The sequence below is a fragment of the Anomalospiza imberbis genome, chromosome Z (genome assembly GCF_031753505.1).
Source record: "Anomalospiza imberbis isolate Cuckoo-Finch-1a 21T00152 chromosome Z, ASM3175350v1, whole genome shotgun sequence".
Lineage (NCBI taxonomy): Eukaryota > Metazoa > Chordata > Aves > Passeriformes > Viduidae > Anomalospiza > Anomalospiza imberbis.
Genome location: NC_089721.1, coordinates 13345983 through 13369208, shown reverse-complemented (window position 1 = coordinate 13369208; position 23226 = coordinate 13345983). Strand labels below are relative to the sequence as shown.

Genomic DNA, 23226 nt, shown 5'->3' with positions numbered 1-23226 from the left:
GGGGGCTTCTGGGGTCTTGGGTGGTCTTAATCTCCTCTATAGCCCATTCCCACTTCCTGGCCGCATTCCTGCATTTGTGCTGTGCTGGGTTGTGCTCCAGAAACTGGAACAATGTTTGTCCTGGAAAAGTGCTGTGCTACCTCCACACGTCCCCTTCTCCAGCCACACCTTGTTCTTTCTCACGCTGCGTTACTACCAACAGCCCTTGGTGATTACCAGCAATTCTTGTCTGTTACTACCAGCTGTCCTTTCTTGGCTCCGTAGCACTCCAGCTATCCATGTTTGATACATGGATACACCCTTATCTTCTGAGATTCTAGAGTATAAATGGACTTCTTGTGCAAATGCTAAATACTCCATGGCTTTCTCAGATAACCTGCTTTTGTCTGTAATAGAGAGGGAAGATGTTACATCTTGAATACTTTTTGGTGCTGTCCCCATGAGCAGAACTGTCTGCTGTGCAAATGAGAAGATGTGGGTGCATGCAGGACCTTTTGTGCCTGCAAACACCCAGAGGAATAACAACCTACCAGTCACGGTCACACGTGCTGTTTTGGCAGGCAGCTGCTTTATCAGTACATCTGTAGGTTGGTTGTGTGCACTGGAACATTGACTAGGCAAACTGATAAAAATAATTTTCATGGATAGAAGGTCTGCGGCTGAGATATCAGTGGGGAAAGGACACAGTGCCAAATGTGTCATAGACAGATATCAACAAAGAAAGAGGTACCCAGGGAATTTGGTACATGCTACTCACGTTTTCTAGCTCACTTTCCCTGCTTCACATACCAATTTTTACAAAGCCTTTTTCACAGTTTCAGTTGTCCTTGTAAATTGCACAAATTTTTCAAAAGGTTTGGTACTTTAAAAAAATTAGAATTAAAAATTTGTAATTAAAGTTAATAAAATTGTTAATCACAGCAATTAATGTTCCTCTTAGACCTAGAAAAAAGTCTGCTGTTGTTTACTAAAGAGAGAAAACCCCACCAAACTCTTGAGTAGTGAGCATTTTACCACACAGTAAACCATAGTATATTGCACAGACTGTTTTTTGTACTATTTAGCTGTATTTTTGTTGTATGGATTATATTCATAGGGAGACAGGAAGTGAAGACTAAAATCCAGTTCTTATGATTAGACAAAAATGTTACTCAGTGTCCACATGTTATATTTGTAATAATGCTATGCTTAATGACCCATATGTAAATATGTCATTTGACTTCTGAGAAGGTGATTACTATGAACAGACTGGGGGAAAATGCAGAAAATAAACATTGAGGGAAAAATATTTGACAGATTTTGACAAAGAAATACACGGAATGAAGTCTATAAGCTGGGGTAGAAAATTTAGCTTGTAAAAGGTTTAACAATCAGCAAATATTCTTTTGTTTTAGCTTTTAAAATATTGCTGCTGAAATAAGCAGTTTAACACTGCATGCTTCCAAAAGATGAGATTTTTATCTATAGTTCATTTAGAGTTCATTTAAATTTTTTTTGTCCTTTTATAGGGTAGTAACTTCTTGTGCAAGACAGTTTAAGAGTCTGGTGGTCGCTGAAGAAATGTTTGACATCCACTGTGTATTAGGCAAGAAAGCAGCAGGTAGCTGATGATGCATACTGCAACCTACAGAGAGTTTCTAACACATACAGAAAACACTGATGCCTTTTATTGCCACTGTGAGCGTCCCTGTAAGAGAAAACGCTGTACCAAAGACCTGTGACAACATTGTTTCATATTTTGTTTCTCACAAACAGCATAATCTGCGTACATTTAAAATCTCACAGTTAGGCATGGGCTTGAGCAGTGTTTTAGTGATATTTATGTCTTTTTGATGGTCTTTAATAGCCTTCTGTGAATCTCCAGCCATCTCAAATGGATTTGTCAGATTCCTTCACAGAGTTAAACTTTGCAAGGCTCAATGCAGTTTACAAAATGATTTGTTTTGTCTTTTTCTGAAGAACACACAGAAGGAAGAGCATAGGTTTTAACCTGCTCTAGACTGCCAGAGCACTCATCCCAGTGTTTAGCAGAGTATCACACTGACTTTAGTGTTAGACTGCAGAGTAGCTTAATAAGATAGGAGTATAAATTGTACTCTCATCAACGTACTGTTTGACATGTTATATTCCTTTTGGTGGAAGGATTTGTTTTTCTGGTTTAGGAGATGAAACTGTCAGAAAGGGTATTTGGTCTAGAAGTACCCACTTCTCTTGCATTCTCCAAAATGTTTATATTTTTCCAAACAGTGAAAGCAGAAATATACACAAAATACATACAAATATATATTTATTTGTATTGGGTTTGCATGGCCAAGTTTTGGTAGCAGGGGAAGAGTGGGGAGAGCTACAGGAGTGGCTTCTTTGAGATGCTGCCAGAAGCTTTCCCCACATCTGGCAGAGCCAGTGCCAACTGGTTCCAAGACAGACTCACCTCTGGTCAAGGCCAATCCCATGAGGGACAGTAGAACCACCTCTGTGATAATGTATTTAAAAGGAAAAAAGCTACTCTGCAGTTGTAATTGTGCTCAGAGAAGAGAGTAGTGGGAATATGAGAGAGGAACAGCTCTGCAGAAACCAAGGTTAGTGCCGAAGAAGGGGCAGGAGGTCTTTCCGGCACTGGAGCAGATTCCCCTGCAGCCTGTGCTGAGACCCTGGTGAGGCAGCTGTGCTCCTGCAGCCCATGGGGGTTAATGCCAGAGCAGGTGGATGCCCAAAGGAAGGCTGTGGGAAGTCCATGCTGGAGCTGGCTCTTGACATGGTGTGACAGGTTTGCTGGTAGGACCACTGTCCCTGTGGAGGACCCACACTGGAGCAAACTGTTCTTGCAGGACTGCACCCCATGGAAAAGGACCCATGCTGGAGCAGTTCATGAAGAACTGCAGCTCATGGGAAGGACTGACACTGGAGAAGTTAATGGAGAGCTGTCTCCCATGGGAGTGACCCCACACTGAAGTAGGGGAAGGACTCTTCTCCCTGAGCAGCAGCAGGAGCACCATGTGGTAAAGTGACCATAACCTGCATTCCTGTCTCCCTGCACTGCTGGTGGGGAGGAAGCAGAGCTGGGAAAGGAGGGAGGTGTGGGTGTAAAGTGTTTTTAAGATTTATTTTTCATTATCCTGCCCTGGTTTTGATTTTGATAAATTCAAACTATTTCTCCCAAGTCAAGTCTGTTTTGCCTGTAATAATTGATGAGTGATCTCTGTTTTTGTTTCAACTCATGAACCTTTTGTTAAACTTTTTTACCCCCTGTCCAGTTGCAGAGGGGAGTGATAGAGCAGTGTTGGTAGGTACCAGTCATCCAGCGAGGGTCAACCCACCACATTATTAAGTATAGTAATATAGTAGAACACATTTAAATAGATAAATATATAAATAAATATATCTATGTGTATGAGCAAATATACCTGCTAAAACAGTATCTGTAGCCATAAAAATCATCTCAGGAAAAAAGTTGATTTCATGTTTGCTACCTAAGTATTGGTGTGGGAGTCTTAAGGGGAAAAAAAATTGCTTACTTCCAGCATGTGTTTTAGCTGTTATTTTCTTCAGAAACAGAACAGAAATTTCTGTTCACAAAGTATTTTTTCCTCTGCTTTTGTGTCTTTTTGCTTGTCAAAGGATGACTTAATCTCTGCCTTATAGCTTCAGTAGTTGAAAAAAAAAGGCTTAGCATTAGTGATTATGGTATGTATTAAAATAAAAGTTTCATTTTTTTAACTTGAGACTGGTAAGCAGTAAATTTCTAATGTTCATTATATGAATCACATACCTTGCAATTTTAATAGGAGTGTTCTGTGATGCAATATGAATGAAAAAAAAAAGGTAAACACTAGCTAATTGACAAATGAAATCTCCTAAAATGTGTATCATTCAGTGAATCTGTGAAAACCCATGCAGTCTTCTTTGTGAACTGTTTTATATGCTCAATGTAAAATGGCTTTGGTTTGCCTTGAGAAATAACTTCCCAAGTTACTACAGCTGGAAAACTAGGTCACTGTATCTTGCTGTCTACAGGTCTTTGTCCGGAATAGCCTATGTTCATCTGAAGCATAACTCATAATAAAATACTTAGCCATATGGAATGAAGCTAGCCTGTTCCAGTGCTTTGTTGTGTAGACTGGTATGTGCTGTTTCCAAGAGGAAAAAAGCCCCTCTTATGTCATTATAGTCTGAGACCTTTGCAGTCATTTAGCTGGTCAGAACAACGCTTCTGTTTTAAAAATATCAACCATCACCCAAGCAGGAGGGAAAGCTTTGATTTGTAGTACAGCTTGTTGCTCTTTTTCTGACACAGATTTTTTCACAGATGACAGAATCATAGAATACACTGGGTTGGAAGGGGCCTTAAAGGTACTGTAGCTCTTACCCCAATGGTGTGGCCAGGGACACTTTTTGCGGGTCAGGTTGCTCAGAACTCCATCCAGCCTGTCCCTAAAGACTTCCAGGAATGGGACAGCCACAGCTTCTCTGGATATGTATGTATCTATGGCACAACAGAAATCAAATACCTAGACTAAATAATTTAACTACATTAAAATAAAAGTTTAATCTGTGCTACAGGGAAAAGAGTGTCTATCTGTATTCAGTTATTCTTGTGCCCTGAGTTCTTAGGTAGTCAAGTATTCTTCATTAGAGTGTATCAATGTCATCCATTTGGAGCCACTTCCATAAAGAATGTGATTATGCAAAATCAGATTCTTAATCTTGCTGAAAATCTTGAAGTCATTAGTATAATTTTATCCTCAGAAGATTTTCACTTTGCAAATTACTATTTACTATTTATACTGCATCCATGTCAGCATTCCAATCATGTCAAAACTCTGTCCTGCAAGCCATGGTGCAAGCCTACAAAAACTCCCAGTCTTTTCTTGGAAGCATTTAACAGATATTCTGTCCACTTTAAATAGGATATGACAAAGATGACTGATGAATCTCAGAGATGTAGAATAATAGAGAAAGAAGAATGAAGTCAAGAGAAGTAATTGTGTTGCTTCCTGGCTAAGTAATCTCACATGCATTCCTGTGCTTTCCCATCTACATTGGATTTATCTTTCTGTTGTATGCTGATGGGTCAAACTATTATAATTTCAATTTTAAGCACAAATGTAACAAGTATATACTTACAATTTATTTGTAATTCTGGATCTCTTGTACTTTTAAAGTAATGATGAATTTCTGACCTAGTTTTCTTGTACACCTAAAAAGACCGGGGTGGTAGTGAGTGTCTAAACCATGCAAACGTCTGGCAAGGAGCATATTATCTGAAATACATTTCTCTGAAATCACGGAATATTCTGAGATGGAAGGGACCCAGAAGGATCTGAAGTGAATGCCCCATATAGGGATCAAACCTATGATCTCAATGTTGTTAGCACCACGCTCTAACAGTACACCACAGGATGTTTTGTTAGGGAGTACATTTTCTAGCAATTATCAAATCTTGTCTTATCGATCCTATCTGAAGCTGTCCATTTGGATGTTATTTTCTTTGTTTTCTTACTTTTCTGTCCATTGACTATTAGTCCTTCTCCTATGGAAGTTAAACAGCTGGGGGAAGTCTTGTGAGTAAGGAATACTTGTGCACATCATTCCCTGTGGAATGAGGAATGTAACTAGTAAAGACATATATGTGTCTATTGTATTTCTGTTTATGACAGTGCTCAATTTCAGTGCCAAGATGAAAGCATGCATTTTGCTTCTAATTAGTAATTTAATACATTCCTCAACAAAGTAAATTCAGATGGTGATGTAATTGATCGATTGGTGATTGGTAGAGATCAGCTAACTAATACTAACCACATTCAAAAGAAAGTGACAGGACTTTGCCATTATTTATACTATAAAATCAAGAGACCGTGTGTCCCTGGAGCTTTTAATAAAAAAAGTCATTCTTTGGCTAGTCTGTTCTTGATACCTGACTGTGACTACAAAGTGTATGAACCCTAAATAAGTAAAATTTTGCATCTCCAAACACAGTAGGTCTACAAATCTAATTGCAGTTAACACAGGAGCTTTTCCAGAGTTGCACATTGTTCCAGCAGTAGATTGGCTCAGACAATGTCACTTAAAATTTTCATGGCATTTCAGGGCACCAGTAAATCTTTCTCATTCCACCAAAAAAATGTGCTGTGAGAAAGAAAGAATTCCACCGCATAGTTAAAAACTTGGCTTAAGGAACCCCACACAGCTAGGCCACAGGTGGAGGATAGGATGCTCATAAGGATCTCTGGGTAACAACTGTATCTCAGATGTGCTCAGATGTCTGTTGAAGAAGGGTTGGACCTACTCATTTGGTAGCACAGTTTTAACTAGAAAGCATGTTGTCTTTAGTAAATTTCCAAGCCTAATCCTTACTCTTTCAAGGAAAGTACATTTACTAGGCTCACAGAATTAGTTCCTGAAGGAGTTTTTCATTCAGAAGGGCAAGGTTTGTATTTCCTCTTTAACTTGAGACTGTAGCACTGTACATGCTACACAGATAGCTACTGGGAAATAGATCTGAAAACTTTTAGTATGAGGAAGTTAATTGACACTGTATTGTTCTACAGTCTATGTCTTTCTAGTATAATATTGTAAGTTTTTGTAGTCAAGGAAAATAATATATATTAAGAAGAAAAAATAATACTAATCAGTTTCCTGGCATGTCTAGGTCTCAGGTGTCTGTTACAGAACAGATTTCATTTCCTTCAGTATGAGTTCAAAAGCAGACCAGGGACAGTAGTGGAAGCATCATTTGTAGCATCGTGATGGGAAGCTATAGAAAGTTGTAAACATAAGCTCATCAACTTTGCTTTTAGTCCCACTAAGACTTCTGCAGACTTCTATTTCTTCTAGTGTCAAGGAGAGGAGTTCACCTATGTTCTCTCACAAATTACATGATGTGGGATGATCTGCTTTCTCAGACTAATTGCAGGAAGCTAATGTATCATTAGTCAGCTAGTTTTCATATATTAGGGTAAAGAAGCTTATATTATACAAAAGAAATACCAAATACTTTAGTGATAAAAAATTAAACCTGTCAAACAGTGTGCCAGTTTACTAGATGCATCGATTATAATAACTGCATCTGCTTATCATGCTGACTGCTGGCAGCCACTCTGCTGTGCTTGTTTCTCTGACACCGCTGGTGCAGTTTCTCTTCTGCTTCTGCATGTTACCTGCTCTAACAGCCCTGATTAGAGAAGATAAGGAAGCACTTGCTCAATGCAGTTATGCCAGAGTGTTTAAGTAGTATACTAATCACAGAAATGGATTTGCACTACATCTTGCTTCTCTGTGGCCTGAGGGCATGGTTTCTATGGCAGTTAAAGCACTGACTGCATATGCAATTAATAATGATTAGTCAGAGAGAAGAATTTGTACTGCTGAATAACATTTAGACAGAGTCAGTTCCAAGAGAGAACTATATCCACTTGTATTTCCTCAAAGTATCCTCAAAGTCTCCTCAAAGTATCTCCTCAAAGATTATAAAAGCTGGTTAAATTCTTACCAATTCCACCATCTCGGTGAAATAGATATTTTGAGTTAAACTGAAAAATCAATACTGCAAAACTAAGAATCTGTAGTGTTTACTTCTTTTCCCACCACTCAAGTTTGCATTTCTTCTGTAATAAAAATAGTATCGTGCTCCAAACATTTTCTCCCTTTTCCTCTCAGATTAGGTAGTCTGCATCAGGCACACCTGTTTTTTGTCTGGTAACAGGCCCCTGAAATAGCAAATCTCAGTGCAGGAAAGAAAGTTGCCTGTGGCTAAATGTCATATTGTTTGAAGTTTCTTTGAAGTTTCTTTTTGAACAAGAGAATTAGTTCTCATTTGTATAACTATGCTGATGCATATGTATTTATTTATACTAAACTGTAAATGACAGTAAAGTGTTACCAACAGAGACTGTCATCATTAAGTCAAAGCATTTCTAAAATCATGGCAAGTCTAAAGAGCACTCAACTCTTCTTTAATACTTCATTTTTAAATAGAAAATATACCTTTTATAATGTTAATCTTCAATCACACTGAACAGCTCTCATAATCTGCTGATCTCACTCCCTGTGTCCTAAGTCAGAAAAAATATTCCACCCTAAGTAGTAAAGAATAGTAGTGTAAGTCATTATGCTTGACAAAATTATTTCTTATCTTAATGGAAACTGGTGTAAATGATGCTTTTTTTCAGTTTCTTTTAACACTAAGCCTTGGAAATTTACATTTTCTTTGATGGATAAAAAGAGGCTCAAATCAAAACTTTTCCAAACCAAGGTGGCTTCTTGCTGACACCAGAGACAGCCAGCAGAGCAACTTGAGTCCTTGCTTTTGAGAACCAACATGGTTTCTGAATAAAGATACCACAACAGATTAAACTCTGCCAGGTAATCTATGAACAAAGTGTCATTCTAAGAAAGGGAACATGTGCAGGTAGTTTACATGCAGGCTGGCCAATGTGTTTGAGATGGGCTTTAAAGTGAAAGACTTTGGGGGTAGGATCCAAAATGGCAACGCTCACACCACTGCATCCAATTAGGAAATAGACCAGGTGAAACAGAGCAGTGACAAATGTTCCCTAGCTGCCTTCAAAGTTAAGAACCAAAAGGTCAGCCACATCAAGGAGGGGGTGTGTGTTGTGGTAATTCTCCTGCACCCCTCCTGGGAAACCTGCATGCCCAGTTACCTCCCTGGAATGCTTGTAGACCAATGGATGCAGCATAGGGAATAAAAAAGCCTTCTATTATGCAATGCTTGGCTGGGTAGATGAGGGGAGAGCAGTGGATGTTGTCTACCTGGATTTCTGCAAGGCTTTTTAGCACGGTCTCCTGTAACATCCTCACAAGAAGCTCAGGAAGCATGGGTTGATAAGATGACAATGAGGTGTGTTGAGAATTGACTGGCAGAGCTCAGAGGGTTGTGATCAGCAGTGTAGAGTGCAGTTGGAGGCCTGTAGTCAGCAGTGTTCCCCAGGGCTCAGTCCATCTTGTTCAGCTTATTGATCAGTGACCTGGATGAAGGGACAAGTTGGTGCATGGCACAGGAATGGGAGGAGTGGTTGCTTCTCCAGGAGGCTGTGTGAGACCTGGACAGGAGAGGACTAATAAAGCTCCTGCAGGGTCCTGCAGCTGGGGAAGGATGAACCCATGCAGCAGTACAGGCTGGGGACTAGCCTGCCAATCACAGGATGCTCCAGCAGCATGTAAATGGGTCAGCTAAACTGGCAACATGTCTTGGCCAGCTCTGGGTGCAATATGTCCCATCTCTCCATACACATCCATTAGTGGAAACACTGATCACATAAGGCATTGTTTCTATTCTAAGGAAAGTGGCTTTATGCTTTATTCTATGTGAAATACTTGATTTCTCCTAATAATATCTCTATTTTCCATTAAAAAAAAATTATCTGCAAAAAACCACATTGTGTCCAGACAGATCAAAGACAATACATTTATTAAACTTTGAGAAAAACAAACAAAACACTAACATAGAGAAAGTTAAATAGAAACTGAAAGACACATCTTCTGACCGGCATATCATGGCTTGTGTGACCAGTAAAGTACCAAAATGACATTCTGAGTTTGACTGAGGTATTTAACTATTTTTGGCAATAGAAACAGAGTAAGAAATTTCTTTCAAACACACATATAGGCATTAATTGCATTAGTGTCTATCATCTATGAAATTTTATATGAAACTAAATAATGTAGCTGTTAGAAAATTATAGCAGCAAATTAGCAGAATATCTAATGCACATTTACCATAAAGTACGTGCTAAACTTAAAAATCCCACCCAGTAGTTGGGCCCAGTTGTGTAGCACTTGGTCACAAAAAGAGCATCAGTGAGTTCAGTTGGAGACATCATAAGCAAGACCTGAATTTACTGCACATCATACACTTCTGTTCAGGTCAGAATAAAGAAATGAATGTTTCTATTTGCTTTCTAAGAAAAACTCTACTGTGATGAAACCATGGCCTAGGAAGGTAACTCCTGAAACAATATGAGTTAATTGCAAAGCTCTGTCAGGTTCTTAACACATTCAAGAACAAAGAGAGCTTCCCCACTGAGTTTCAGTTTTCTCTCCTTTCCTTCTGAAAGTCTGCCTAACACGGTCAGAGGAGATGCTGTTAGGCTGCAAAAACGAAAACCACTTTTGAACAATACTGCACTTGATCCCCTTGTTCCACTGAAGTATTTTAATCCTGTAATATATTTAAAAATTAACTTCTGGCTAACTTCTGAAGTCCTTAATTTATTTTTTTTAAATAAAGACTTTATGTGGCACAGACTAATAAATGTAATAATGATACCTTTGGCTCTGGAAGGGCTTCAGAAGTTGGTCAAATATGAAGATACTATGCTGCTAAGTTATCAGAGCTTATTCACATGTTCTCAAAAATATTCAGTGACAATTTAGTTGCACAGTGTTTAATACTGTGGTCAAAAAAGATTTTGTTTATAAAAAGTGTATTATTATTAGCATTAACTAGAATCTGATGAGGAACAGAATAATTTGCCCAAGTATGCTGTATATTTTAAAATTTTACATAGAATTTTAAATTGTATGTATATTTCTATACTAGTTACTGTAAGAAAGTAATAGAATCAGTTACTTTTAAGTTCCTACAATATTCCAAAATCTTTATATAGGTTTCTTTGGAGATATAAAACGGCTCTGTAAAAACCTATTTTTTCTTTTAGCTGTCAACAAAATTTAAAAAACAGAAAACTCCTTTTTAAGACTGCAGCAATTACATTACTTAAATGGGTCACCATATTGAACTACAATATTTGGTATAATAGAAAACATTTCTGGTTTTATGACCAAAGTATTAAAATATATTTTACCAATATATAAATCAAAATAGATGTGTTATTTAGTCAAGCTACTTTTGTGTTTTCACCTATATGATCAGTTCCCAACTATTGATATAAAGATCTCTGCCAACAGCAGTTTTTTCTAAATTCTTACACTTTAAACCACCTGATTTTTAGCTTTATCAAAATGCACAATTTACTGTACATTAAACAGTAATTTCAATGTTTAATTTCACAAAAATCAACACCCACAAGTACAAGACAAAACAGCCTCAAGACAAATTCATAGATAATATTTACAGAACACAATAGGAATATTTTGATGTATATTTTACGCTGCAACATTTCAGATAAAATTATAGGAACCACAAAAAACTTTTAGACTTCATTTTGGTTTCAGCATACAAGCCTAAAACTGACTCTCTCCTGTGAAACACTACACACATAAAAAATAGCTATGGCATGATTTTATTCAGCTGGTCTGTGCTCACATAGCCACAAGACATGTTGAATTCCTTGTCTGGCACTGGCAGCGCGGTAGCATTGAGCACAAGGCCTTGTGGAGACTGAACGATGTGGATTGATGTATAGTCTGCGACAGGCATCTCTGAACTTGGGGGTGCCGTGAGTGAAGCTCCAAGATTGGCAACAGTAGTGGTAAGGCTCTCTGTGGTGAAGTAACCGTCTTCATTATAGCCTTGTTCCTGAACATGTGGCTCATTCTCTTCATGGGAAGTCACAGCAATGCATTTTTTCACATCTGCCTCACAGAAATAGGTGTTGTCCATGGTGAAGTTTTGTTCTGTGCAGCCTTCACGCTGTGCTCTCCCCAGCTTGGATTTCTGCCCTGGTGAAAGTACAACCCTGCCTGCTGGAGTAATATCACTCACTTGAGCGTAAAAGTCAGTACTTGCCAGTGAATTCTTGTTGTTTATCTGGGTATGGACTGACGGACGGGGTGACTCAACGCTGTCTCCAAAGGGTGCCCACAGGTGGCTGTTTTCAGACTGAGTATTCCTATGCTGGTGTTGTGGGTCTGTGTTGGCAAGGCTTGGAAGTGACTCATCATTATCTTGTCTGTCAAGGCACAAGAGATCTTTTTCTTTTTCAGTAGCCTTTTTTAACTGATCACTATCAGACGTGGCATCACATGTGTCGCTTGCGCTGAAGTCTGTCTCTGGAATATCTGGTTCACAACAACTGGCCCGTCCAGAATCATCATCCTTAGCTCCCAAGGAACTGTGAGATTTCAGATGATCTTCACTCAGGAGCCTGTCAGTGTCTGAAGCTCTATTCTTTTCATCAAGGTCTTCTATGTCCAACTCAATAAACTCAACCCACAAATCATCACTGTATAGCTGTGTCTTATAGTTGTCATGGCAAGCTAAGATAGAATTCACTTCATCTAGCTTTCCTTTCTACAAATCAAAAAAAAAAAATTTATAAAGGAAGGAATATAAATACTTGTCCTTTCTATGATGTTGACTTATGTAAAGATGACTGTAGTTATGTAATAATTGCAAAGGGATTCAAAATTATTTTATGCAAACTAATTCTATGGCAACTCCCCAAATGTTAGATTTTTCTTCTACAAAACTTTTCCTGCCTGGGACAACAGTTGTCATCTGCTACTACTACAAAGATTTTTACTGTAGATTTTAGAGTTCAATCTTACCTTCAAAAGATCTGGGTCAATCCCTTTAATCTTTGGAACTGGCACAGGAGGAAAAATAAGCATTTTTAACCTGAAAAAAAAAGGCTTTTAATTGACAGTGGTCTTTTTGAGGAAGTTAGAAAGAAGACAGACTTACGTTGCATTTATATTTAATTACTTCAAAACTTAAATGTTTGAAAATGAAATTTCAAATACTTCTAAGGAAAAGAAGTAATATTTTCTCTCACTGCAAATTAAGAAACAAGTTTTCTAAAAGCTTCCTTTTTGAAATCAGTTAAATTTACGTGGGAATCCATTTTGGAGTCTGGTCTTTGACAATTCAATGCTGTATAGAAAGAGAGTAAATTCCTAGAGCTCTGTCAATAGATTCCCTTTTTACATACTTTTCAATGGAACCTGATACAAACCTCAGTATATGGTGACATCTCCAAATATTTTTTCGGGGACACAGTAGCCTTGCATATGCCCAATAAATTTAAGTAGGGGAACAGAAAATGGGAATTGGTGGAAAGAGTGAATTACTTTAGAACTAATAAATATAACTGAAAAACATCTGCAAAAATCTAGGCTAGTATTTTGCCATCTCTATAACAGCTCTGCTTTTTGAATTATTAGTGCAACAAATAATATATCATTAAGGCAGGGGTTTACCCTTGTGGAGAAAGGTCTAGTAACTTGCTTGGGCATTTGCAGGCTGTGGAAATACATATTATTCTAATCCTTCATAAAGTGCATTCCTAATTTTTTAGGGGACAGAACCCCCTCTGAACCAAACCACTCCCTCTGCCCATTTCAATAGTAACCACTCTAATAGTAACCACTCTAATAGTAACCAATTTAGTAACCACGCCCATTCTAATAATAACCACTCCCTCTCCCGATTCTAATAGAAGATGATTTTCCCTGAATCATAATCCAACAGTAGCTGGTCATGCCTATCTCCTCATTTTACCTCTCTGCTTCTTTTGCAAACAGATTAAAAAAAAAGGAAAATTCAAAATTCTTTTTTTACTAGGTTAATTGCCTATTTTAGAAAGTAAGGTGTGGGAAATGGCAAATACAAATCCAGATATTAGTTCTGCTGCCTTTTTACTGACGCTGCTGAGGTCCAGAGAGGGTCACAGATGTCTTAAAGAGCGCCTAGAAAGAAATTTAGGCACCTTTGGCTTAACCATGGCATGTCCAAATTCCTCAGATGTTTCTGGTTTTGAGCAGATCCTCTGTTCTGCCCAGAAAGCCTAGTGAGAGCCAGAAATCCAGTAATTTTCCACCTAATCTCTGGAGAGGCAGTGTAAACTGGTTGGGCTCTCAGGGATAGGACTTGTGCTTTACAGTTGAATCCACAAATCAGGTATTCTGACAGGACTGGGCATTGCTTCTAATGAAACAGACAAAGAATTTTACCACTCACTGCCTGGAGAAGAAATCTGGGAGGGAGAACTGTGCTCTGCTCCTTTCTTAGCCTAGCATAATTCAAGCTTTCATCTCTCAATTCCAATGACCTAAACCTATGGCATCTGTCCTACAGAGACTCATTCAGAGTCTGTGAGATCATAACCGAGGAAAATATGAACTGGTATCTTTCAGAATCAGGAGAAAACCAAGCCTGGATATTTTGCATTATGGAAAACCTATGCAGGCTCTATTCTGCTTCTCTGCAGAATACATTGCGATTTCACCACTAAATGCTCAAGTCTGAAGGAAAGGGCGCATGCCCGCAGTCCAGAAAAACTTTGCACATGAAGGTCCTCAGTGGAGAAAAGCTTCTTTCAGCATTCATGATTATCATGGAAGATATTTATAAACTCTGATCAGAGATATGCTCCGGACTTGAGGATTTTCTGAGACTAAGCCACCTGTAATTCAGTACGCTGACCTTAGCTCCTGGTGCCACATGCACATTGCTCCATTCTGACACATTAAACTTTTGTCATGAATTGTATCAGGAGCCTTACTCTTAAATCTGGGATTGGGATGCTATTGCAGGGAATGGCTTCCTGAAATTAAAATCTGTCAAAGTGTAGAGCTTGCCTAAATAAAAAATACTGCTAAATAAAAAAAAAAAAAAAAAAATTAGATCTGCTCCAAATGCACCATATTGTTTTAATTTCAGTATGTGAAATGAAATTTCACCATTTTTTTGTATGTGCAAAACTACTCAGTACTCATTTTCAAAGTGTACACGAGACCACTGACAACATGCATGTGTGCAACACTTGACCATGGTGTTGCTCCATAGTGTACAACAGTACTGATATGACATCTGAGTTGAATTCTGCCAAAACCTATCCCTGAAAACACATATTAGGGGATTAATTAATATTAAGACCTGTTATTTTTATGAATGTTTCATTCTTTCATTTTTGTATATGATACCATTTTATAATTTTTACAAACAATGCAATTCTGTGCTTAGTTTAATTTTTATTTATTCCTGTAATCTACAGGAACTGCAATTTATCCACAGAGACCAAATATTTCCCTATGACTAAATCTCTTTCCCTTGGCTTCAAGAAGTAGAATTTAGTGGAATGGTCTAAGAACAAAGTCATATGCATAGACATATGTTTGTATGAAACTTTTGAACAGCATATGAATAAAAATAGTATGTTCAAAATTTGAGTGAACTAAAAACCAGCACCCTTCAAAGCCTATGTAAATCAATCATATAAATTTTGCAGAATAAAATGTACTGCAGTGAAAGAGGAACATCAACATAATCAGATTCCCCATGCTGAAGACCCCATACCTACTGATGCCAGTTATATGTAATTTACAAGAATAGACAAAAATGCTCAAAATGGTTCTTTTTCCCCCAAATTTGAAATAATTGATTTTTTTTTTTTAAGCTACAGGTACATAAAATCCAACAAATAAAAAGTCTCTACCTTGGTTGCTTAGACAGCATGATTGAGATCACTGTTACAGCCAGCCCACACACTCCAAAGACAAGAACTAAGAACCATGGAAACTCAACTTCTGAAACAACAAAACATGAACATATAAGCAGGAATCTTTATCACTGTCACATCTTTAATTTCAGCCTTGTCTTCCATCACCTGAGGATTCCAAAATCCTCAGGTAAAAACTGATGAAAATTGATTTTACTTAAATGTGAAAGTTCTATGTTCAGCAGAAATAAAAATGTGCCTTTGTCCTAGTTCTAGCCAGCACTTGGAGGTTCTTGAACACCACCTCATGTCCCTGCCAGGGATGGACAAAGGGACTCCCTGGCTTCCAAGAAGAAAGGTGTGACTTCTGGTTGAAAAATGAGGTGGCATTGTCTGACATTGCTCGTTGTCTCTGCAGTGAGCATCTCTCACTGAGAGTGTGAACCACCCTCTCTTTTGTATACTTTTTCTATTAATATTGTTGCTTTTACTGTTTGTTTTCTTCTCTCATTGCTGTTTCCAGTAAACTGCTCATAAACCTGTGATCCTCACTTTTTGTGTTGTCAGTTCTCCACTCCTTCCCACTGGAGCAAAAAGGGTAAGAAGGACTGAGCGAGTGGGGTGTGGTTTGGGAGAGCCTCAGTTGCAGCATTGAATTGGGAAGTATCATTCCTTATCCATGGCAGCTTTTGGTCTCAGCAGTTTCCATGCATTTACGAGTCCACTGAGACTCCTTGCTAAACTAAACAAGATCTTAATAAAGATAATGTCTATAGCAAAACCAGCCATGAGGAACATTCTGCCTGCTTGGAACATGGTATCAGTAGTCCTGAAGGCATATAATGCCACAGACCATGCTAATACTTGTTCATTCAAGCTGAGAGAACACTACTAATAGCACAGAAAATCACAAGCAAACTAATTTTCTCTCGCAAAAACTAAAGTAAGGTTGTGTCAAAAAACATACCACTTCACTTTCTAAAGGCTGAAAATTAATTATGTTGTGAACCAACTGAATCAACTGAAAAAAAAAAACCCTCTTTTATTTACCACTCAGGTGGCTACAAAGAATTTAAAAATTAATTGAGAAATGCAATTTAGTAGAAATGAAGAACAATGCTGATAAATGAAATGTTTTATCTCCTAAATACTAGCAATTCCATTATTCTTAATATTACATTGTAAATTACAAAGCATAGAGATTTTTTTTCTAGCTTTAGTCTTAGATTTTTCTTATTTTTTAATAATTTAAAATTTCCTACAGAAATTTCACTCTTTTTTTTTTGGGGACAAGGAACACTGGACAGAAAGCTCTAGAACTCCATATATGACCTTTCAGAGAAAAAAAAAAACACAATAAAGAATTCAGGTATGAGTTTCAGCCCTGTGTTCCCAGCTCAGATTTTGACCAGACATGCTTTCAGGCATCAGTAAAGTCCTATATGGATATGTCTGTTTTAAACATGTTAGAGTAACTCATTGTTATGTCAGTGAGACCAGAAAACAGTATTACAAGAAATCACAATTCTTCTCTTCCCAACTGAATTGCTCATTTTAGATGATGAAGTATGAGATTTAATTCTAGTTTAGACTCTTTGCTCATCTTATTGCTCATTTGCTCATTTGCTCTTTGCTCATTCTATTGCTCATCTTTAGATGAGATGAACAATAGCAGTTACTTCTAATTCTTAAAGCTATTTGTATTTTTGCTCTCTGATAATCTGTGAAACAGTCTTGCTGAGTGTAATTTTGAACTTGTATCTAGAACTTGAACATTCTGAATCTCTCCCAATGATTCTCATGTAGTAGGCTGGAATACCAATGTATTCAACCATATAACATGGTTGAAATCACCCTCCACCCCATCACCAAAAAGAAAAGAACCACAGCTATAAAATAATTTGCTTATTTACCTTCTGTACAATGATCACATCCAACGCCTATTTGAGAAAGTGATACATAGAGGATTTCACTGAACTCCCCGAATTTTTCAGAAGTTCGTTGTCTTGATCGGATTCGTATCTCATAATCTCTTGCTGTCTTCAGAGAGTACAGTGGAACTATTGTTGAGAGCCTGGGTTTTAACTGTAAAGACAGAAGGATTGTGATTTATTTGTTTCAGTTGTACTGGAAATTTTACACTGCTGCTTGATATCTCAAGGCATTTTTGCTACCTGGAGTTTTAAGGATACCACAAGAAGAATTCAGAGAACATTCACACTATTTACTGTCGACTTAGTAGTCATCAGGTGTTTCTGTGATTCGGGGGACTAAAAGCAGAGAATCTAAGCTCTGTAGATACAGTCAGTGAAGAAAGGCAGCTCCCCCCAGTTACATGCCATAAGTAGGTGGTGTGAACATCTTTCACTGATCTTTCAGGTTGTAAATCCTTTTTATTGTTATAACACAACATTACTGACTGCAGAATGCCAAAACTGCTGTTAAAATAACATGGGAGTTCTAAAACTACTGCAATCTCCACTATAGATTTAATGGTTATAATCAAACATATTGCATGTTACAAATGTTTTTATTTGGAGAACAATGTATAGGTCCCCAAAATCTTCAGCTGTATACAAATTGTGGTAATGGAGACTGTGCAACAGCTGGCATCAGACTGTGGTCTTTGAAACGTTTATATTAGCTGAAACATACTTAGATACTGCTGAATATCAAACTGTTTAGGAAATCACATTGGAGGTCTTAATAGGTGAAATTTCTGCCTTTTTCTATTAGACCTCTAAGAATATGCATTTTAATTCCAATAACCCTACAAAAGTATACAAAATAAGAAAAATGTGTTCAAAATAGAAATCCATGTGGCAGATATTCTACTTTTACTTCAGAATCAAATATGATACCAGAAAAAAACCCATCATGGCTAGGACTTAAAATATCTGGAAAACAGCAGCCTTTGGGAATTTGAAGGAAGCTTCAACAATACAGTCCTATAATCTCTATAGCTGCATAACCTAAACTTGAGACAATATTTGTTGGTAGCTATGATCTCTGGAGTTGTCTGATCCCTGGTGACTCCAGACTCCAATTTCTTACAACCAACCAGTCAGATTTTGGAGGAGGCAGACTGCTTTTCTCTGCTAGTAGTTGAGCATTGTGGAGAACCATTGCTATACATCACCAATGTTTTTAATATGTGAAGAATATCCATTTGGAAAGCATTGGGAAGGATATCTAATATATACCTATTTCATGCTATTAAGCCACAAAGAAATAGTTCACAGAAGTTTTACTGATAAATTTACATACATCCCAAATAATGGTGTCACTTGGAAAAAGCCAAGAAGAATAAATCAGAGCATTTATGAAAGACTCCTGGATGGAACAGGATGTATAGAGTGGGGAAAGTTCAGCATGAAGTAAGTAGATGAAAAAACAGCATTTGTCATGGATTAATTCAAGTAAAAGCCACATCATAAAAGAGAGACATCATAAAAGGTAATCAATAATTTGTCTCTGTCTCATGAACACCCATTATCCAGGGTGGATTTTATTAGTTTAAAATGTTTCTCAGAAAATAATTTTGGTCCTCTTATCACTATAACTTACTGTTTTAACACTTACTAATTAATATTTATTCTTCTTTCAATTTAGAAATTATTTATTTTCAATTATTAAATGTATTGAAAAAATATTGAAAAAATAAGAAAGGCTATGCATGAAAAAGCAATGATTCATCCCCAAAAATATTGAAAAATTACAAACAAGTCTCAGTAAGGGGGGACTTAATACAGTAAGAAGTACGAGAAATTAATTTTTTATTAGTTATATGTACAAAACATTATGGTATATTTAAGCAGTCAAGGATTATCCTTTGTGTAAAAAACTAGTAATAACTAGACATGTGTAACTTGACCATGTATAACTGGACATTTCTATCTTAATGTGCTTCAACACTCATTAGAGAAGGCATTTGTAGCAAGGAATCCAAAGAGTGAAACTGTAGCATTGCTCCAATTCTGTCATTCCGAAATTTGCTCTTGTCCTAGGCTAGACCAGGATTTTTGTGCTCTTGTAGTGTCTCAGTGAATTATGCCATGTTTATGCTCCTAAAATGAAAGGCTTACAAAACCATACACTATACACAGGATAAGTCCAACATAATCTATAATACTTTGTCTCTTGAGGCAAGTATCAGAGTCAGGAAATCCTTATCTATGCTTTGAAAGAACACTGATCTTCCTATCTTTGCTCTCCTGAGGACTATTCACAAAGCTTTCTGGGATTATTGACAGTACTGGAGCAAGAACAAAGCTTTATTAGGGTATGATTGATGTTGAAACTCTTATAAAAAAAACCCATAAAAATGTGCATTTTTAGAGACATACGTGTATTCTTGCTTTTGAACATCTGCAGATTTTCAGCTTCTTAAAGATTATTGATTTACAGCCTAAACTTAACACATTTCATAGGCTTTAAAATAGAGGCTAATATATTAACTATATATATATATTAAGAGGCTAATATATTAAACCAGTGTAGATGGAAAGGCAGAGAACTATTAGGAAATATCATAACACAGACATTATAAGCCTGTTTGGCTGTAGACTTATTAATAAGGACTAGGTTGAAGAGAAAATGCTAACACTAAGAAAGTCCAGAAGTGAGGAGAGAGCCAAGGTCTTTAACAGGTGAAGGCAAGCAAACCAGTTTGACTACATTTCAATTAGTAAATTTGACTATGTTCAAATTGTTTAAATTTTCCTTTTGTAGTTAAGGACAAATTTGTAACAGTATTATCTGGGTTTTTTTTTTTTTTCTGCCAGTTAACTCAGTTCACATTAATAAGAAAGCAAAGGAAGGATTCTGCTCTGACATGATGTTCTTACTGCATTGAAGAAGAGCTCTCCATATGCAAATATGCCATGACACACTGGCATTTAGCCTATACATTCAGATAAGATGGGTACAATATCTTCCCTGTAACAGAAAAACTAACTACATGAAAAATTAAGTGATTTTCAAAAAGTAAACTTAAAAGATTTGTAATATATGTTTTTATTTGCTTTTTGCATCAAATTTTAAACTGTACCTCAAACTGTACGTCCTTCCTTCCTTCCTTCCTTCCTTCCTTCCTTCCTTCCTTCCTTCCTTCCTTCCTTCCTTCCTTCCTTCCTTCCTTCCTTCCTTCCTTCCTTCCCTCCCTCCCTCCCTGCCTCCCTCCCTCCCTCCCTCCCACTCACCCTTATTCCACACAAATTTTAAGTATTAAGATTTTACAGGTACTATGAAGAATCTGGATTGACATGGTGATATTTACCAAACAAAATACTCCTGTTCAGACTACTGAAACTCCATGCACTTTTTAAATACTTGAAGCTTAAGAAAACAATAGAAAAATATTTTATCCTTGAAAAAACTTGCATATATCTGATTCTTCCTATACTTACTAATCTAACAGAGGCGTTTCTGGGTTTTTCATTATCCTACCTGTCAACTATCTTGACACGTAAAGTTACAGTGTTTGCTAAAAAATGTCAGAAAAAATGTAGGCATATTGTTTAAGAATTAAGGCATTGTCTAATTAGCAATTACAAACGTTTTTCATAGTGGCACGAGATTGCTAGGGATAGAACAAGCCTGCACTGCACTATGACTAATGTATAATAAATATTTGTTTCATACCTCCTTCCATTTTGTCTCATTAACTTCTTTGTACTGCAATTCATACTCCAGAGTAATCCATCCCTTCCGAACATCTGCTGTTGGTGGTGGATCCCATCTTACCTGGATATCGCCATGGATCCCAGTCTGACTAGTATTTAGCAGAGTCCAGTTAAGGTTGACAGGGGGATCAGGTAATACTGTTTAAATAGAGTATTTGGAATAAAACAGCCAGTTATCAATGTGAAATGACCATTTTTACTACACACTGATAAATTATTTCAGGACTTTAAAAAGTATATTAACTGTGTATTTTCTGATTAAAGTAGAATATATTGCAATGTCACAGCTATTGCAAGTTTGATAACAAGAAGACACCCTGCCAATTGGCAGTAGATATGTTCTGCACAAATCTTACCCAAGCAACTAATAAAGAAGATTAAGAATGTATTGCCTACTAAAGTATATTTCTGAATAGATAGTATAAAACACTAGATATAAACAATTATCCATCAAAATTTAAACATAGATTTCTGATTAGAAATAAAAACAATAATTGGAGTAACACAGAAAGACAAATATTTAGTAGCTAATATAGAAGTACACTGAAAAGTTTTCGTATTTGAAAAACTAATCTAAATTTGCTCAGCTGAATAACAGAGAGCATTGGGTATTCTAATCGCCTGTAGGAATAAATTGTCTGGATATGCAGTTAATGGTGGTACACTGCACTCTGAGCAAGCAATAACATCAGTAAAATCCCAGGCAGTCAAAATTCGTATTGCCATAAATATAAATCCTAGCTTAGAAATACTAGACATCCTGATCCTTTAGATTACAGTTGATTCGGGAACAAAATAGTGTTTGGCTTCCAGAGCTTTGTGGAATCAAGGTTTTAATGCTAACTTTGCTCTACAAGGAGATGTAGCATCCATTAGAAAGGGCTCAAAGTGAAAGCAAGGACAAGCTCATTTGAGCATACACACATTTGAGAGACCACTGGTATTTAGAAAAAGAAAACACAATTTGCTTTTATCCTTTAAGCTTTTTTCCAATCTAGGCAATATTTTCTGGTGTGGATCACATTACACTGTTACAAAATCAAATCCCTTCCCATGTATCATATATTTTTGGTACTAACTTTTCAGAGAGGTAAGATTTAAATACAGCTTAAGTAATACAGAAGCTTATAGAGGTATGATACATAAGGGAAGCATACCTATTTCATCAACACTGAAACATTTTTTATCATATACTTCATTTTTACTGGCAAGCTGAACACAATAGGGTGTCCACACAGAGGTGTAGGATGCATTGAAGTAACAGCTATTTTGTCCTGAAGTGATATAATCAGGGCATTCTTTCCAGTCTTCCTCATTACTAGAATGACAACAAAAATGCAATATTCATGAGAGAGAGATTTACAGATCTTACAAAGTATAAATTACAGAAGTTACAAGACAGAGTACTGGTAAGTTGTAAAACTTACGAAAGGGATGAAAACATGTCAATATTGATGGTGATTTACAATGAAACCACTACTGAAGAAACCTGCATAACCGAGTTTAGGTACTCATGTACTCTTAGTGGCCTGGAAAATAGATGAACTTTAAGGTGCCTTCTAACCTAAAACATTTTATATTTCTGTTATTCTATGTTTCTATGATTTCTGAGATGTCTCAGAGTAACTAAAAGCCAGCCTTGCTATTAGGCTTAAGTCTGCTATACAAATGCATCATTATCATCATCAAAAAGCATCTGTAGATCAAAAAGATCAAAACCCTCTTCATTAGAGGGAACAGAAATGCACATCCTCCTGTGAACAAAAGGCCTATTTCCTTAATAGCCATTACTGGTAATGTCTATGTCCTTTTTCAGGCTAATCATTGTAGCAACTTGAAATTTAAAAAAGCTTAAAGTGGAGCTGAATCATAATTGAACAGGACTCAATGGAACATTATCCCAGTATTCGAGCAGCCTTTTCCCCTGGACCTGTATGTTCAGGCTTTATCACAGCAATTGATCAATGGGGACTTCATAAAACTTTAATAAAAATTCGAAAGTGCCTGTATCCAACCTCTACATCTGTTCATACATATAAGGAATTTCAATGTTGCAGGTTGGATGGATAAAGAATAAACTGAAGTTGCCTATTAAAAATCCTTACCCAAGCCATATAGTGTTCAGTTTTGGATTCTGCAACCTGGACCTAAATTTAGTAAGACCATGTTCTTAATTATCTGTC

The 23226-nt window shown here is 36.9% G+C and overlaps 1 protein-coding gene across 2 annotated transcripts in view; it reads right to left on the bottom strand.

The window, feature by feature from the left end:
• Window positions 1–9410: 9410 nt before the first annotated feature.
• The window catches only part of GHR (growth hormone receptor), a 151466-nt gene continuing 137650 nt past the window's right edge, over window positions 9411–23226 (bottom strand). For both annotated transcript variants that reach the window (XM_068176157.1, XM_068176156.1), the window contains exons 5-10: window positions 22201–22361; window positions 21003–21181; window positions 17273–17444; window positions 15357–15447; window positions 12469–12538; window positions 9411–12211 (exon numbers count right to left, since the gene is read on the bottom strand). In XM_068176157.1, the coding sequence (XP_068032258.1) occupies window positions 11249–12211; window positions 12469–12538; window positions 15357–15447; window positions 17273–17444; window positions 21003–21181; window positions 22201–22361 (1636 nt within the window). In that variant the 3' untranslated portion in view covers window positions 9411–11248. The remainder of the gene's footprint in view (window positions 12212–12468; window positions 12539–15356; window positions 15448–17272; window positions 17445–21002; window positions 21182–22200; window positions 22362–23226) is intronic.